This window comes from Mustelus asterias, chromosome 9 (genome assembly GCF_964213995.1).
Source record: "Mustelus asterias chromosome 9, sMusAst1.hap1.1, whole genome shotgun sequence".
Classification (NCBI taxonomy): domain Eukaryota; kingdom Metazoa; phylum Chordata; class Chondrichthyes; order Carcharhiniformes; family Triakidae; genus Mustelus; species Mustelus asterias.
The window spans coordinates 67,549,053-67,566,485 of record NC_135809.1 but is presented as its reverse complement, the minus strand read 5'-3'; the positions used below and the strand labels follow the sequence as shown (position 1 = coordinate 67,566,485).

The following is a 17,433-nucleotide window of genomic DNA, read 5'->3' as shown; positions in this document are numbered from 1 at the left end:
TCACATTTAGAAACAACTGGACTTATTAGTGATAGACAGCATGGTTTTGTGAAGGGGAGGTCGTGCCTCACTAACTTGATTGAGTTTTCCGAGGAAGTGACAAAGATGATAGATGAGGGAAAGGCATTGGATGTTGTATACATGGGCTTCAGAAAAGCCTTTGACAAGATACCTCATGATAGACTGGTACAAAAGGTGAAGTCACACGGGGTCAGAGGAGAGCTGCTGAGATGGATACAGAACTGGCTTGGCCATAGATGACAGAGGGTAGCAGTAGAGGGATGCTTTTCTGAATGGAAGGCTGTGACTAGAGGTGTTCCACAGGGATCAGGTCTGGGACCTTTATTGTTCGTAGGGTATATATATATATATAAATGATTTGGAGGAAAATGTAGCTGGTCTAATTAGTAAGTTCGCAGACGACACAAAAATTGATGGAGTTGCAGATAGTGAAGAGGATTGTCAGAGGATGCAGCAAGATATAGACTGGTTGGAGACTTGGACAGAGAAATGGCAGATGGAGTTTAATCCAGACAAGTGAGAGGTAATGCATTTTGGAAGGTCCAAAGCATTGAGGAATTACACAGTAAATCGTAGAACCCTTAGGAGTATTGACAGGCAGAGATATCTGGGCGCACACATCCACTGATCACTGACCGTGGCAACGCAGGTGGTTAAAGTAGTCAAGAAGGCATACGGCATGCTTGTCTTCATCGGTCAGGGCATTGAGTATAAAAATTGGCAAGTCATGCTGCAGCTGTACACAACCTTAGTTGGGCCTCATTTAGAATGTTGTGTACAATTCTGGTCACCACACATGTTGATGTTTTGGAGAGGGTACAGAAGAGGTTTACCAGGATGTTGCCTGGTCTGGAGGGTATTAGGTATGAGGAAAGGTTGCATAAACTTGTTTTGTTCTCACTGGAACAACAGAGGATGAGGGGTGACCTGATAGAGATTTACAAGATGATGAGAAGCATGGACAGAGTGGATAGTCAGATGCTCTTTCCTAGGGTAGACAAGTCAAGTACAGTGGAGCCCTGGATATTACGCGATCGCGCGACGGACCCTTTTTTTTTTACTATTTCCGGTTTAGTGAATTAGCGCGACCCCGATAACATTCGCGATCACATTTTATGGACCCCAACCATCGTGTTAAAACGGGGCTCCGCTGTACCAGGGGACATAGATTTAACGTGTGTGAGGAGATGTGTGAGGCAGGTTTTTTTACACAGAGGGTGGTGAATGTCTGGAACATGCTACCCGGGGAGGTGGTGGGAGCAGATACGAAAGCTGCATTTAAAGTGCAACTAGACGAATACATGAATAGGATGGGAATGGAAGGATACAGACTCCGTAAGTGCATACGGTTTTAGTTTAGGCAGACATAATCGGCACAGGCTTGGAGGGCCGAAGGGCCTGTTTCTGTGCTGTACTGTTCTTTGTTCCTGCTGTAAAAGTCGCCTTAGTCCAAGATGACCATCGGCTACCCTTCCCTTTGAGAGAGAGCTGACTGGTGGTGATTTAACCTGAGGATCACCGTACCTCAGAAGAGGGGCAAGGTTGTGAAGACAGGCATTCATGAATAACGTCAGCCATTATGGGAATTGAACCCGCTCTGTTGGCGTCACTCTGCATCGTGAGCCAGCTGTCCAGCCAACTGAGCTTCCTACTACATATTCACACGATCACCCATTTCTATCTCTGTAGCATCGCCAGACTCCGCCTTGGCTCAGCTGATCTACTGCTGAAAATCTCATCTATGCATCTGTAAACTGTAGATTTAATTACTTCAATGGCCTAATTTCCTATTTTTACACTCTGTAAACTTGAGGTCATTAGAACCTCTGCTATCCAAATCCCCATTTCCCCCATCTCTCCTGTGCTCCATTTCCTATATTTGGTTACCATAAAGCAATGTTTTGATTTAAAAACCGTGGCCCCTCCTCTCTTCATCTCTGTAATCTCCTCTAGCCATTCTGCCTTCCCAAACCAATCCTACCCCACAGGACCTCTCTCTTTCCCCAGTTCCGGTTTCCTGAGTATTCCTGGGTTTAAAATTTCCACCAGTAGTCACCTTGTTTTCAGCTGCCAAGGCTTTAAGTTCTGAAGTTGCTTCTCAATCTTTCGACCTATTTTTCCTCATCTAGGACACTCCTTAAAGCCTTTGACTAAACTTTAGGTCATCTCGCATAGTAGCTCCCTACTTGGTTTGGTGTCAAATGTGTTTGGTAAGGCATAGTGCAAGCAAGAGAGTATCTGACAGAGCATTTGGTATAATTATATCCACAGGAACATTTGCAGAGTGTTCAACAGTCTGCTTTCAGCAGGAGCATTGGAAGTTTGGCAAACTCACCCAGAAAATCTCTTGAACTAGATGAGGAGGAGACGGACTCTGATGATGATATTAGAGACACGTATCGCTATGAGAAAAAAGTAAGTCTGCTTTACGTAAATAATTTTGTTCGATTGTGTTCTTGACTGGAGTGATCCGTTTGCTGAAAGTGTGCAGTAGTTTTGATGAGTAAACTGATGTTTTGCTCACTTGTTAGACAGATTCAATATTGGTTGCAAAGTTCAAGTCAATGGAAATCGGGGAAAACTCTCCACTGATTGGAGTTATATATTGCACAAAGAAAGATGTTTTTTGAGACCAATCATCTCAATCCCAGAAAATCATTGCAGGAGTTTATTTCCTCAACCGCATTCAGCTGCTTCATCAATGACCTTCCCTCTAACAGAAGTTCAGAATTGGGGATGAGCATTGATGATTGTACAGTGTTCAGTACAATTTACAACTCCTCAGATCATTAAGCAATTAGTGTCAGTATACAGCAAGACCTGGAAAACATTCAAATTTGGACTAATAAGTTGCAAGAGACATTCACATCACACAACTTCCAGGAAGTGATCATCGCTGGAGAGAAATTAACTGTCTCCCCTTGACATTCAGTGGCATTACCAATGCTGATTCCCCCACTATCAACATCCTGGAGGTGACCACTGGCCAGAAACTCAACTGGGCCCATCAAATAAATAGTGTGGTTACAAGAGCAGGTTAGAAACTGAGGATTCAATAGCGTATAACTCACCTCCTTGCTCCCCAAAGTCTGTCCACCATCCACAAAGCACAAGTCAGAAGTGTAATGGAATACTCTCCACTGGCCTGGATGAGGGCTGTTCCAACAACACTCATAAAGCTTGACACCATCCAGGACAATGCAGCCTACTTTATTGGTACACCTTCCACCACCAATACACAGCGGCAGCAGTGTGTACCATCTGTAAGATGCATTGCGGCAACTCACCAAGACACCTTTGGCAGCATATTAAAATCCTGGAATTCCTTTCCTGACAACACTGGGATGTAACTGCTGTCCACGTGGTTGGATAATTCAAAAAAGGTGCAAAGCTTGAACATGTTCCTTTTGTTTGCAGAGAACAGGCCTCTGCATATGAATGTATGTTGCTCTTGGAAAGCATAAACGAGCCACGTTACAAGCTCAACTAATTATAGAACATAGAAAAAATACAGCACAAACAGGCCCTTCAGCCCACAAGTTGCGCCGGTCATGCCCCTACCTACCTAGGCTTATATATAGGCTTACCTATAATCCTCAATCCTATGAAGTCCCATGTACTCATCCAGAAGTCTCTTAAAAGACCCTATTGAGTTTGCCTCCACCACCACTGATGGCAGCCGATCCCACTCACCCACCACCCTCTGAGTGAAAAACTTACCCCTGACATGTCCTCTGTACCTACTCCCCAGCACCTTAAACCTGTGTCCTCTTGTAGCAGCCATTTCCACCCTGGGAAAAAGCCTCCGAGAATCCAGCTGATCTATACCTCTCAACATCTTGTACACCTCTATCAGGTCACCTCTCATCCTTCATCTCTCCAAGGAGAAAAGACCGAGCTCCCTCAGCCTATCCTCATAAGGCATACCAACCAATCCAGGCAACATCCATGTAAATCTTCTCTGCACCCTTTCAATCATTTCCACATCCCTCCTGTAATGAGGCGACCAGAACTGAGCACAGTACTATTATCTTAAATTAGTTGTTCGTGTAGCTAATACGACACTCAGGATTGTTCAGCAAGTGCTGAACATCAGAGATCACATCTTGCAGATATTCTTTTTTGGGTTTTGTTAGTGTGGGCTGGTTCAATTCAATTGTGGGCTGATTCAGGGGCGGCACGGTAGCACAGTGGTTAGCACTGCTGCTTCACAGCTCCAGGGACCTGGGTTCGATTCCCGGCTCGGGTCACTGTCTGTGTAGAGTTTGCACATTCTCCTCGTGTCTGCGTGGGTTTCCTCCGGGTGCTCCGGTTTCCTCCCACAGTCCAAAGATGTGCGGGTTAGGTTGATTGGCCATGCTAAAAATTGCCCTTAGTGTCCTGAGATGCGTAGGTTAGAGGGATTAGTGGGTAAAATATGTAGGGATATGGGGGTAGGGCCTGGGTGGGATTGTGGTCGGTGCAGACTCGATAGGCCGAATGGCCTCTTTCTGTACTGTAGGGTTTCTATTCTATGAATATGATCTATACTCTACCTATTACGACTAACCAAGGAACATGCTGTTTGATTTGATCAGCCAATAATGTATGGCTGATGTACCTGGCAACACACTGACACTGAAATTTATATACAACGTTTCTCAGCAGTTATTCCGAGTGGCAGAAGATGGAAAATGGTGTTTCACAATTGTTCTGGTTCAGGTCAGGAACTCCAAACTGTTTCATGGAGCCAGCCTGGATCATTAAATTTGCACTTTGAATTTGGCTAGGATAAGCATGATATGTTTCACTTCAGGTATGATTCAAATGACCCACGAGGGAGCTTTAGTTAACATGTGTGGAAAGAAAATTAGCAATAACTTTTACCAATTATAAACAAAACCAGCACGATAATGTATCACCCCTCAACAAATATATCTAAAATGTTCCAATCAAACAAACCCTTGCCGTAGACAAAACTCTTAAAACAGGTTCAACACAGCAAAGTCTGATGCTCACGTGATATTGGAATTGAGTCCTTTGGTTGGAGAATTGGAAATTCTCAGTCTTGTAAATTCTAGTGGTCCTCTTGACACACCCAGAACAGTTTGAAGTCAGACAGCATCCCAACAGCAGATTTTCTACTCCAGGAGGCTTTCAGCTAACCTGCAGAATTTCCAAAACCAGGGAGAGAGGGAAACACTTCTTTTCAGCTTGCTGTCCCTTCTAAAACTCAAACTTGCAACTCAGAACTGAAAATGAAAGAGCTCCTGTCACTTGACCTGCCAATGAGTTTTCTTCCTAACAGTGCAGAGCCATACAAGATCTCACAGTAAAAATAAACAAACCCGTTTAAACAGTAATAAAAAGACTCCTCCAGACAAACCGGTGCCATAATGACAACAGCTAAGGCTGTGAGATGAGAAACACTGAAGCTGTGAGAGCTGTAGAGATCATGATTTTAAAAAAGAAATCTCTTAAAGGTACACTAACGTCACACAATGTTGTTTCCAGTTTACACATTTTGATTTTTGAATCAAAAATGATTTCTAAATTTGCATATAGCACCAAATTGGATAATCAATACTGAGGAGGACTGCAACAACGTATAGGTGGACATGAATAAACTTGCAGAATAGGCAATAATTAGCAAATGACATTGAACACTGATAAATGTGAGGTAATACATTTTGGTAGGAAGAACAGAGAGGTTGGTTATTAGTTGGAAGGTGCAGGTCTAGGTAAGGTAGAGAAACAAAGTGATCTTGGAATACAGATACATAATGACTAAGCGTTCCACCATTGGTCAGTATTTTAAAAAAAACCAAGTACTAGACTTTATTTTTAGAGGGATAAAATTGAAAAGTATGCTAAATTTGTATTGAACCTTGGTTATTCCACACTTCGAGTATTGTGTCTAAATCTGGGCACCATTTTATAAAAGGGATATAAGAGACACTTGCAGAGAAGATTTACAAGAATAATCCAGAAAAACTTGGGTAAATGTATCAGGAAAGGATTGATAGGCTGGCTCTCTTCTCTTGAAAATGAAAGCTGAAGAGTGACCTAATAGAGCGAGGTAAAATTCTGAATGATTTTGATAGAGTGGATACAGAGAAAGTATTTCTTCTTGTGGAGAAGAAAACAACTGTCAATATGAGATAGTCACCAAGTAATCCAGTGGAGAATTCTGAGGAACTGGTGAGAGTGTGGAACTTGTTACCATAGGTTGCGGTTGAAGTGAATAGTGTAGGTGCTGTTACAGGGGAAGCCAGACAAACTTTGAAGAAAAAAGGAACAGAGGGTTACAGAATTAGATAGGAAAAGGTGGGAGGAGGCTTGACTGAAACATGAACACCAGTGTGGACTGGTTGTGCTGAATGGCCTGTTTCTTTGTCATATCTCCAGTGTAATCATATGTAATCCATATTTTCAGAAAACCCTGTTAAGATATTTTAAAACATTTAATTTATTCTTTCCCTAAACTGCGCTCTGTTTTAATTATATCCTTTGATCCTTAACTGTGATGTGCTTTAGAGAGTTGCATAAATCCAGCAATATCCAATAGTTCTAGTTGTTGTGGAATGTCCAATATTCTCATAGACTGTGACAAATGCCTTGCCTGAACAGATGTTTAATGTATATTTGGGAAGTATTGGTCTCAAACTGCAAGTTTTCTTTGTTTTCTAGGATGGGGCCAGCAGTGTATCATCAGGCAGCTTGGAACCAAACCTGTTCTGTGATGAAGAAATTCCAATCAAAGCAGAGGAAGTGGTGTCGCATGTTTGGCCAGCTACACCGTCTTTCTGTGCAGAACACGCTTATTCTTCAGCATCAAAGTCTTTCTCACAAGGTCAGTCTGACTATATTGAATGATGTACTGCATCATTCTGTTTAAATATATTCCTGCTGTATTGAGGTCGCTGCCTTAAGGTGATATATTCAGCCATAATGAATGGCCACATATAAGTTTTGTCAGTTGCTTTTCAACTGCACTTCAAAGATGTGTGGGTGAGGTTGATTGGCCGTGCTGAATTGCCCCTTAGTGTCAGGGGGATGAACAGGGTAAATACATGGGGTTACGGGGATAGGGATAGGTGAGATTGTTGTCTGTGCAGGCTTAATGGGATGAATGGCCTCCTTCTGCACTGTAAGGATTCTATGATTCAAGACAATTAACTATTATTTCTGCAGGCTCAATGTCTGCCTTTACTTTTGGAATTCCAGTTAAGTGTATTGTTTGATCATTTGTATTAATGTACTCAAACCTGTCTCCAGATGAGAGAGATTAGAGCACAGGATATGTGCTCTAGATCAAACCCGTGGTACTGACTGGGGCAAGGTGCTGGTTGATTTTCAGTGGGAAAGAAGAAATGGGATCCTGCTGCTCACGTAATTTTCTTCTCTTGACAGAAATTGCAGAGATCTTCTCTTTCATACCTTCTCTTTTCACCACCGCCCCTCTACCCTTGCCTCCCCTTTGAAATCCTTATTATCTATCCCACCACAAATCCTACCCCAAATTCACTCCTCCCTTTTCCACCAATAGATCTGGCTGGATACATCAAGCATCATTCCAGAACTTTCTACAGATGTGGTAGTAGTTGCCAATATACTTCTGAGCAACTGGTTACCACAGTAAGAAGTTTAACAACACCAGGTTAAAGTCCAACAGGTTTATTTGGTAGCAAAAGCCACACAAGCTTTCGAAGCTCTAAGCCCCTTCTTCAGGTGAGTGGGAATTCTGTTCACAAACAGAGCTTATAAAGACACAGACTCAATTTACATGAATAATGGTTGGAATGCGAATACTTACAACTAATCAAGTCTTTAAGAAACAAAACAATGGGAGTGGAGAGAGCATCAAGACAGGCTAAAAAGATGTGTATTGTCTCCAGACAAGACAGCCAGTGAAACTCTGCAGGTCCACGCAACTGTGGGAGTTACAAATAGTGTGACATGAACCCAATATCCCGGTTGAGGCCGTCCTCGTGTGTGCGGAACTTGGCTATCAGTTTCTGCTCAGCGACTCTGCGCTGTTGTGTGTCGCGAAGGCCGCCTTGGAGAACGCTTACCCGAATATCAGAGGCCGAATGCCCGTGACCGCTGAAGTGCTCCCCAACAGGAAGAGAACAGTCTTGCCTGGTGATTGTCGAGCGGTGTTCATTCATCCGTTGTCGCAGCGTCTGCATAGTTTCCCCAATGTACCATGCCTCGGGACATCCTTTCTTGCAGCGTATCAGGTAGACAACGTTGGCCGAGTTGCAAGAGTATGTACCGTGTACCTGGTGGATGGTGTTCTCACGTGAGATGATGGCATCTGTGTCGATGATCCGGCACGTCTTGCAGAGGTTGCTGTGGCAGGGTTGTGTGGTGTCTTGGTCACTGTTCTCCTGAAGGCTGGGTAGTTTGCTGCGGACAATGGTCTGTTTGAGGTTGTGTGGTTGTTTGAAGGCAAGAAGTGGGGGTGTGGGGATGGCCTTGGCGAGATGTTCGTCTTCATCAATGACATGTTGAAGGCTCCGGAGGAGATGCCGTAGCTTCTCCGCTCCGGGGAAGTACTGGACAACGAAGGGTACTCTGTCCACTGTGTCCCGTGTTTGTCTTCTGAGGAGGTCGGTGCGGTTTTTCGCTGTGGCGCGTTGGAACTGTTGATCAATGAGTCTAGCGCCATATCCTGTTCTTATGAGGGCATCTTTCAGCGTCTGGAGGTGTCTGTTGCGATCCTCCTCATCCGAGCAGATCCTGTGTATACGGAGGGCTTGTCCGTAGGGGATGGCTTCTTTAACGTGTTTAGGGTGGAAGCTGGAGAAGTGGAGCATCGTGAGGTTTTCCGTGGGCTTGCGGTACAGTGAGGTACTGAGGTGACCGTCCTTAATGGAGATACGTGTGTCCAAGAATACAACCGATTCCGGAGAGTAGTCTATGGTGAGCCTGATGGTGGGATGGAACTTGTTGATGTCATCATAGAGTTGTTTCAGTGATTGTTCACCATGAGTCCAAAGGAAGAAAATGTCATCGATGTATCTAGTGTATAGCATCGGTTGAAGGTCCCGTGCGGTGAAGAAGTCTCCTGAAGGCTGGGTAGTTTGCTGCGGACAATGGTCTGTTTGAGGTTGTGCGGTTGTTTGAAGGCAAGAAGTGGGGGTGTGGGGATGGCCTTGGCGAGATGTTCGTCTTCATCAATGACATGTTGAAGGCTCCGGAGGAGATCCCGCAGCTTCTCCGCTCCGGGGAAGTACTGGACAACGAAGGGTACTCTGTCCACTGTGTCCCGTGTTTGTCTTCTGAGTTCCTACCATCAGGCTCACCATAGACTACTCTCCGGAATCGGTTGCATTCTTGGACACGCGCATCTCCATTAAGGACGGTCACCTCAGCACCTCACTGTACCGCAAGCCCACGGATAACCTCACGATGCTCCACTTCTCCAGCTTCCACCCTAAACACGTTAAAGAAGCCATCCCCTACGGACAAGCCCTCCGTATACACAGGATCTGCTCGGATGAGGAGGATCGCAACAGACACCTCCAGACGCTGAAAGATGCCCTCATAAGAACAGGATATGGCGCTAGACTCATTGATCAACAGTTCCAACGCGCCACAGCGAAAAACCGCACCGACCTCCTCAGAAGACAAACACGGGACACAGTGGACAGAGTACCCTTCGTTGTCCAGTACTTCCCCGGAGCGGAGAAGCTACGGCATCTCCTCCGGAGCCTTCAACATGTCATTGATGAAGACGAACATCTCGCCAAGGCCATCCCCACACCCCCACTTCTTGCCTTCAAACAACCGCACAACCTCAAACAGACCATTGTCCGCAGCAAACTACCCAGCCTTCAGGAGAACAGTGACCAAGACACCACACAACCCTGCCACATCAACCTCTGCAAGACGTGCCGGATCATCGACACAGATGCCATCATCTCACGTGAGAACACCATCCACCAGGTACACGGTACATACTCTTGCAACTCGGCCAACGTTGTCTACCTGATACGCTGCAAGAAAGGATGTCCCGAGGCATGGTACATTGGGGAAACTATGCAGACGCTGCGACAACGGATGAATGAACACCGCTCGACAATCACCAGGCAAGACTGTTCTCTTCCTGTTGGGGAGCACTTCAGCGGTCACGGGCATTCGGCCTCTGATATTCGGGTAAGCGTTCTCCAAGGCGGCCTTCGCGACACACAACAGCGCAGAGTCGCTGAGCAGAAACTGATAGCCAAGTTCCGCACACACGAGGACGGCCTCAACCGGGATATTGGGTTCATGTCACACTATTTGTAACTCCCACAGTTGCGTGGACCTGCAGAGTTTCACTGGCTGTCTTGTCTGGAGACAATACACATCTTTTTAGCCTGTCTTGATGCTCTCTCCACTCCCATTGTTTTGTTTCTTAAAGACTTGATTAGTTGTAAGTATTCGCATTCCAACCATTATTCATGTAAATTGAGTCTGTGTCTTTATAAGCTCTGTTTGTGAACAGAATTCCCACTCACCTGAAGAAGGGGCTTGGAGCTTCGAAAGCTTGTGTGGCTTTTGCTACCAAATAACCCTGTTGGACTTTAACCTGGTGTTGTTAAACTTCTTACTGTGTTTACCCCAGTCCAACGCCGGCACCTCCACATCACAACTGGTTACCACCAGACACAGCATTTTGAAGCAATGCCTGGCTACTTGAAGAGTAGAAGATATCAGATTTACATTGATGTTGAACTGGTCATGATATATTAGAAAAAGTTGAAGCTGATTCCTGGCCAAGCGGATGACTGGTGATTGCCCCCCACCTCTTTTACCTTAGCTGAGTGACTCCTCATCCACAATTAATTCAATCTGCCCTTCAATCCCGTAGCCCCCTCTCCAAATTCACCAACTATCTGATACTTTATAGCAGCATGAATAAACTATTTAGCTCCTTGAGCCTGTTGTGAGATCTGCGACCTGACTTCATACACCAATCTATAGCTTTAACAAATAAAAATCCATCAGTCTCGAATTTAAAATTTATCATTTAAAATTTAGCATTAACTGCTGTTTGCAGAAGAGTTCCAAACTTCTGTTACTCTTTATAAATAGAAGCATTCCCTAATTTTACTCCTGAATTGTCTGCCTCTAATTTTTAGAACATGCTTCCCCAGTCCAGTGCTCCTCAATCTGCAGAAATCCTCTATCTGCTCTATTTGTTCCCTTTTATATCTTGAAAACTTCAATCAAATCACTCCTTAGCCTTCTAAATTCCAGGGAATACAGTGTTCTCTCCCCTTGTAATGTAACCTATTAGAGCCTAGACGCCATTCTGATCAACCCACTTTGCACTCGAGGCCAAGAAATCCTTCCTAAAATGTGGTTTCTAGAACAGCTCACAATACTCCATAGCCTTGTATAGGTGAAGTATGATTTTTACCCCCTCTATTCTTATCCTCTAGAAATAAAAACCATTAACCTATTTGATTATTTTCTCCATAACATTTTAATAATCCAATTCTCTTTGGACCTTCATTATTTCACCATTTTTCACCATTTAGAGAGCATTCTTTATGATCCTTTAAAAAAAAGGATTTAATTTTGATGATGATTGAATAAACCTAGCTTGATTTTCGTTGAATGCAGAATATTGTTGATCTAATCTAAGTGTTAACAATAATTAAGGGAATCGATAGAGTAGATACAGAGGAACAGTTCTTCTGTGGGGATTAGGGACAGTCAGCATGGCTTTGAGTGGAAAATCATGTCTCACAAATTTGATTGAGTTTTTTGAAGGGGTAACCAAGAAGATAGATGAGGGCCGTGCAGTTGATGTTGTCTACATGGACTTTAGCAAGGCCTTTGACAAGGTACTGCATGGTAGGTTGTTGCATAAAGTTAAATATCACGGGATCCAGGGTGAGGTATCTAAATGGATACAAAATTGGCTTTTTGACAGAAGCCAGGTGGTTGTAGAGGGGTGTTTTTCAAACTGCAGGCCTGTGACCAGCAGTGTGCCTCGGGGATCAATGCTGGGTCCACTGTTATTTGTCATTTATATTAATGATTTGGATGAGAATATAGGAGGCATGGTTCGTAAGTTTGCAGATGACCCTAAGATTGGTGGCATAATGGACAGTGAAGAAAGTTATCTCCAATTGCAACGGGATCTTGATCAAGTGGGCTGACGAGTGGCAGATGGAGTTTAATTTAGACCAATGCGAGGTGATGCATTTTGGTAGATTGAACCAGGGCAGGACTTACTCAGTTAATGGTAGGGCGTTGGGGAGAATTACAGAACAAAGAGATCTTTGGGGGTACATGTTCGTAGCTCCTTGAAAGTGGAGTCACAGGTGGCAGACATATTTAAAATGTCAGGATTCACGGGGGAGGTGCCGGATGATTGGAGGATGGCTCATGTTGTTCCGTTGTTTAAAAAAGGTTCCAAAAGAAATCCGGGAAATTTTAGGCCAGTAAGTTTGACGTCGGAGGTGGGCATGTTATTGGAGTGTGATAAGGGATAGGATCTACAAATATTTGGATAGAAGGGGACTTTTTAGGGAGAGTCAACATGGCTTTGTGCGTGGTAGGTCATGTTTGACCAATCTATTAGAGTTTTTCGAGGAGGTTACCAGGAAAGTGGATGAAGGGAAGGCGGTGGATGTTGTCTACCTGGATTTCAGCAAGGCCTTTGACAAGGTCCCTCATGGGAGGTTAGTTAGGAAGGTTCAGTCGCTAGGTATACATGGGGAGGTAGTAAATTGGATAAGACACTGGCTCAATGGAAGAAGCCAGAGAGTGGTTGTGGAGGATTGCTTCTCTGAGTGGAGGCCTGTGACTAATGGTGTGCCGCAGGGATCGGTGTTGGGTCCATTGTTGTTTGTCATCTATATCAATGATCTGGATGATAATGTGGTAAATTGGATCAGCAAGTTTGCTGATGATACAAAGATTGGAGGTGTAGTGGACAGTGAGGAAGGTTTTCAAAGCTTGCAGAGGAATTTGGACCAACTAGAAAAATGGGCTGAAAAATGGCAAATGGAATTTAACGCAGACAAGTGTGAGATATTGCACTTTGGAAGGACAAACCAAAGTAGAACGTACAGGGTAAATGGTAGGACTCTGAAGAGTGCAGTTGAACAGAGGGATCTGGGAATACAGGTACAGAATTCCCTAAAAGTGACGTCACAGGTGGATAGGGTCGTAAAGAGTGCCTTTGGTACATTGGCCTTTATAAATCGGAGTATCGAGTATAAAAGTTGGAGTGTTATGGTAAGGTTATATAAGACATTGGTGAGGCCAAATTTGGAGTATTGTGTACAGTTTTGGTCACCTAGTTACAGGAAGGATGTAAATAAGGTTGAAAGAGTGCAGAGAAGGTTCAGAAGGATGTTGCCGGGACTTGAGAAGTTGAGTTACAGAGAGAGATTGAATAGGTTGGGACTTTATTCCCTGGAGCGTAGAAGATTGAGGGGAGATTTGAGAGAGGTGTATAAGATTTTGATGGGTATAGATAGAGTGAATGCAAGCAGGCTTTTTCCGCTGAGGCTAGGGGAGAAAAAAACCAGAGGGCATGGGTTAAGGGTGAAAGGAGAAAAGTTTAAAGGGAATATTAGGGGGGGCTTCTTCACGCAGAGAGTGGTGGGAGTGTGGAATGAGCTGCCGGATAAAGTGGTAAATGCGGGGTCACTTTTAACATTTAAGAAAAACTTGGACGGGTTCATGGATGAGAGGGGTGTGGAGGGATATGGTCCAAGTGCAGGTCAGTGGGACTAGGCAAAAAATGGTTTGGCACAGACAAGAAGGGCCAAAAGGCCTGTTTCTGAGCTGTAATTTTCTATGGTTCTATCTATGGTGGACAGAGTGGCGAAGAAGGCATTCGGCATGCTTGGTTTCATCGGTCAGAACATTGAATACAGGAGTTGGAATGTCTTGTTGAAGTTGTACAATACATTGGTGAGGCCATACTTGGAATACTGCATACAGTTCTGGTCACCCTATTAGAGAAAGGATATTATTAAACTAGAAAGAGTGCAAAAAAGATTTACTAGGATGCTACTGGGACTTGATGGATTGAGTTATAAGGAGAGGCTGGATAGACTGGGATTTTTTCTATGGAGTGTAGGAGGCTGAGGGGTGATCTTATAGAGGTCTATAAAATAATGAGGGGCACAACAGCTAGATAGTCAATATCGTTTCCCAAAGGTAGGGGAATCTAAAGCTAGAGGGCATAGGTTTAAGGGGAGCGATACAAAAGTGTCCAGAGGGGCAATTTTTTCACACACAGGGTGGTGAGTGTCTGGAACAAGCTGCCAGAAGTAGTAGTAGAGGCGGTTACAATGTTGTCTTTTAAAAAGCATTTAGATATAGTTACATGGGTACGATGGGGATAGAGGGATATGGGCCAAATGCGGGCAATTGGGATTAGCTTAGAGGTTTTTTTTAAAAAAAGGGCGGCATGGACAAGTTGGGCCGAAGGGCCTGTTCCATGCTGTGAACCTCTATGACTCATAGAAATAGCTCTCCCTCGGTTTCTTACAGCTATTGTCCTAAATTTCCAATTTCACTTGCTCTGACTTGCTGTGTAGAAATAACTTCTTATTTCCAACTTGTTCCATGGCTCAGCCAAAGTAATTACTGACCTTTTGCCAGTGAAAATAGTTTTTCCTAAGCCATTCAAATGTGCCTCATAATTTTAAACACCTTTATTAAATCTCCCCTAAATCTCTCTGCTCCAGGGAGAAAATCCCAGTCTATCCAGCCTCTCCTTATAACTCAATCCATCAAGTCCCAGTAGCATCCTAGTAAATCTTTTTTGCACTCTTTCTAGTTTAATAATATCCTTTCTCTAATAGGGTGACCCCAGCCTCTTCAGTCTCTCTACATAACCAAATTTCCTCATCTCTCATACCATTCCAGTGTCTTGACTTCCATTCTAAAGTTTGTCCAAAATTGGATACAGTAACCCAACTGAGATAGAACCAATGATTTGTAAGTTTCCTATAACTTTTCTTTGATACTTTATGCCTCTATTTATAAAGCTAAAGATCCTGCATGTTTTCTAACAACCTTCTCATCTTGTTCTCCGATCTTGCTTTTTTTTGTGTGCATGAAGCTCTGTTCCTGCAGTCCCCTGGAAATCTTACCATTTAGTTTATATTTGCTGTCCTCTTTCCTCGAAAATACATATTTTCACACTTCTGTATGTTAAATTCCATCTGCCATGCATCTACCCATTTCATCAATCTGTCCATGTCATCCTGAAGTCTGCTATTTTTCTTGCACTTTCGCATTTTCAAGCTATCAGTTAACTTTGAAACTATGCCATGCATCCCAAAATCCAGATCATTTGTTAAATTTAAAAAAGCAGTGGTCCCAATACTGACAAATGGAGCATACCGTTATATACTTCCCTGCTGTCTGAAAAACAAGTCTTCTTTGCTACTCACTGCTTTCTCTCTTTTAGCTACTCGTAAATCCAAACTTTCACTGTCTCATTAATCCCCTTCCCAGCAAAACCATAACAGATTTTCAATGTCATTCCGACTGGTGTAGCTGTGATTTTTTTGGATTCTTGGATAGATGATTGGCTAAGCGACAGGAAACAGTATGTCAGGAGAAAAGGGTCTTTTCAGATTGGCAAGCTGTGACTTGTGCCACAAGGATCAGTGCTGGGTCTTCAATCAGTTACAATCTATGTGTGACATGGATGAAGGGACCATCTGTATTGTAGCCAAATTTACGGACTGTAAAATAGAAAAGAGGGATATTTAAATGGAGAGTGTAGAGCTCTATGGAATGAAGGGATCTGGGTGTCCTGGTACATAAATCACAAAAAGTAGGCTCTGCAAGTGATTAGAAGTGCAAGTGAAATGTTGATGTTTATTGCAAGGGGAATGGTATATAAATAAAGGGAAGTTTTACTGCAGCTGTTCAGGGACTTGGTGAGGCGAAATCTGGAGTACTGTGTACAGTTCTAGTCTGCTTACTTAAAGAATGATCCAATTGTATAAGAAGCAGTTTAGAGAAAGTTAATTCGACTCATTCCTTAGGACTTAGCTTATGAAGAAAGGTTGAACAGGTTGAGCCTATACCCAATGGAGTTTAGAAGAATGAGAGGTGATCTTGTTGGTGATTCTGAGTGGACTTTAGAGAGTGGATACCCAGACCATGTTTCAGAATGTCCCTAATTCCTTAGCAGATTTCTTCCAGTGGATATGGACCTTCCAAGCGGGTGCTTTTTTTTTAGGATTTACAAAACCAGGCCAGCACTTGAAAGTAGTGTGCAGGAGGAAATACAATTTTCCTGTGGTCCTCATAGTCGGGACACTGCCTTCCAAACCTCCAAAGCGCCACACAAATCCAGAGACCCATGGTAATGCTCTGGGTACCTGCGTTCCAATCCTACCATGGCAAATGGTGAAATTTAAACTCAATAAAACACCTGGAATTAAAAATCTAATGATGATCATGAAACTATTGTCAATTGTTGTAAAAACCCATCTGGTTCATGAATGTCCTTTAGGAAAGGCAACCTGCTGTCCTTACCTGGTCTGGCCTACATGTGACTCCAGATCCATAGCAATGTGGCTGACTCTTAAATGTCCTCTGAAATTGCCTCGCATGCCACTCGGTTGTTTTCAACCACTACAAAGAAAACACAAAGGAATTAAACCATACAAACCACCCAGCATCGACCTAGGCTCTGGAGATGACAAAGAACAAAGAACAATACAGCACAGGAATAGGCCCTTCGGCCCTCCAAGCCCGTGCCGCTCCCTGGTCCAAACTAGACCATTCTTTTGTATCTCTCCATTCCCACTCCGTTCATATGGCTATCTAGATAAGTCTTAAACGTTCCCAGTGTGTCCGCCTCCACCACCTTGCCTGGCAGCGCATTCCAGGCCCCTACCACCCTCTGTGTAAAATATGTCCTTCTGATATCTGTGTTAAACCTCCTCCCCCCTCACCTTGAACCTATGACCCCTCGTGAACGTCACCACCGACCTGGGGAAAAGCTTCCCACCATTCACCCTATCTATGCCTTTCATAATTTTATACACCTCTATTAAGTCTCCCCTCATCCTCCGTCTTTCCAGGGAGAACAACCCCAGTTTACCCAATCTCTCCTCATAACTAAGCCCCTCCATACCAGGCAACATCCTGGTAAACCTCCTCTGTACTCTCTCCAAGGCCTCCACGTCCTTCTGGTAGTGTGGCGACCAGAACTGGACACAGTATTCCAAATGCGGCCGAACCAATGTTCTATACATCTGCAACATCAGACCCCAACTTTTATACTCTATGCCCCGTCCTATAAAGGCAAGCATGCCATATGCCTTCTTCACCACCTTCTCCACCTGTAACGTCACCTTCAAGGATCTGTGGACTTGCACACCCAGGTCCCTCTGCGTATCTACACCCTTTATGGTTCTGCCATTTATCGTATAGCTCCTCCCT

The 17,433-nt window shown here is 43.9% G+C and overlaps 1 protein-coding gene across 2 annotated transcripts in view; it reads left to right on the top strand.

Moving 5' to 3' along the window:
- The window catches only part of kdm5a (lysine demethylase 5A), a 323,208-nt gene that overhangs the window by 279,159 nt on the left and 26,616 nt on the right, over positions 1 to 17,433 (top strand). For both annotated transcript variants that reach the window (XM_078220321.1, XM_078220322.1), the window contains 2 exons: positions 2,293 to 2,436; positions 6,691 to 6,853. In XM_078220321.1, the coding sequence (XP_078076447.1) occupies positions 2,293 to 2,436; positions 6,691 to 6,853 (307 nt within the window). The remainder of the gene's footprint in view (positions 1 to 2,292; positions 2,437 to 6,690; positions 6,854 to 17,433) is intronic.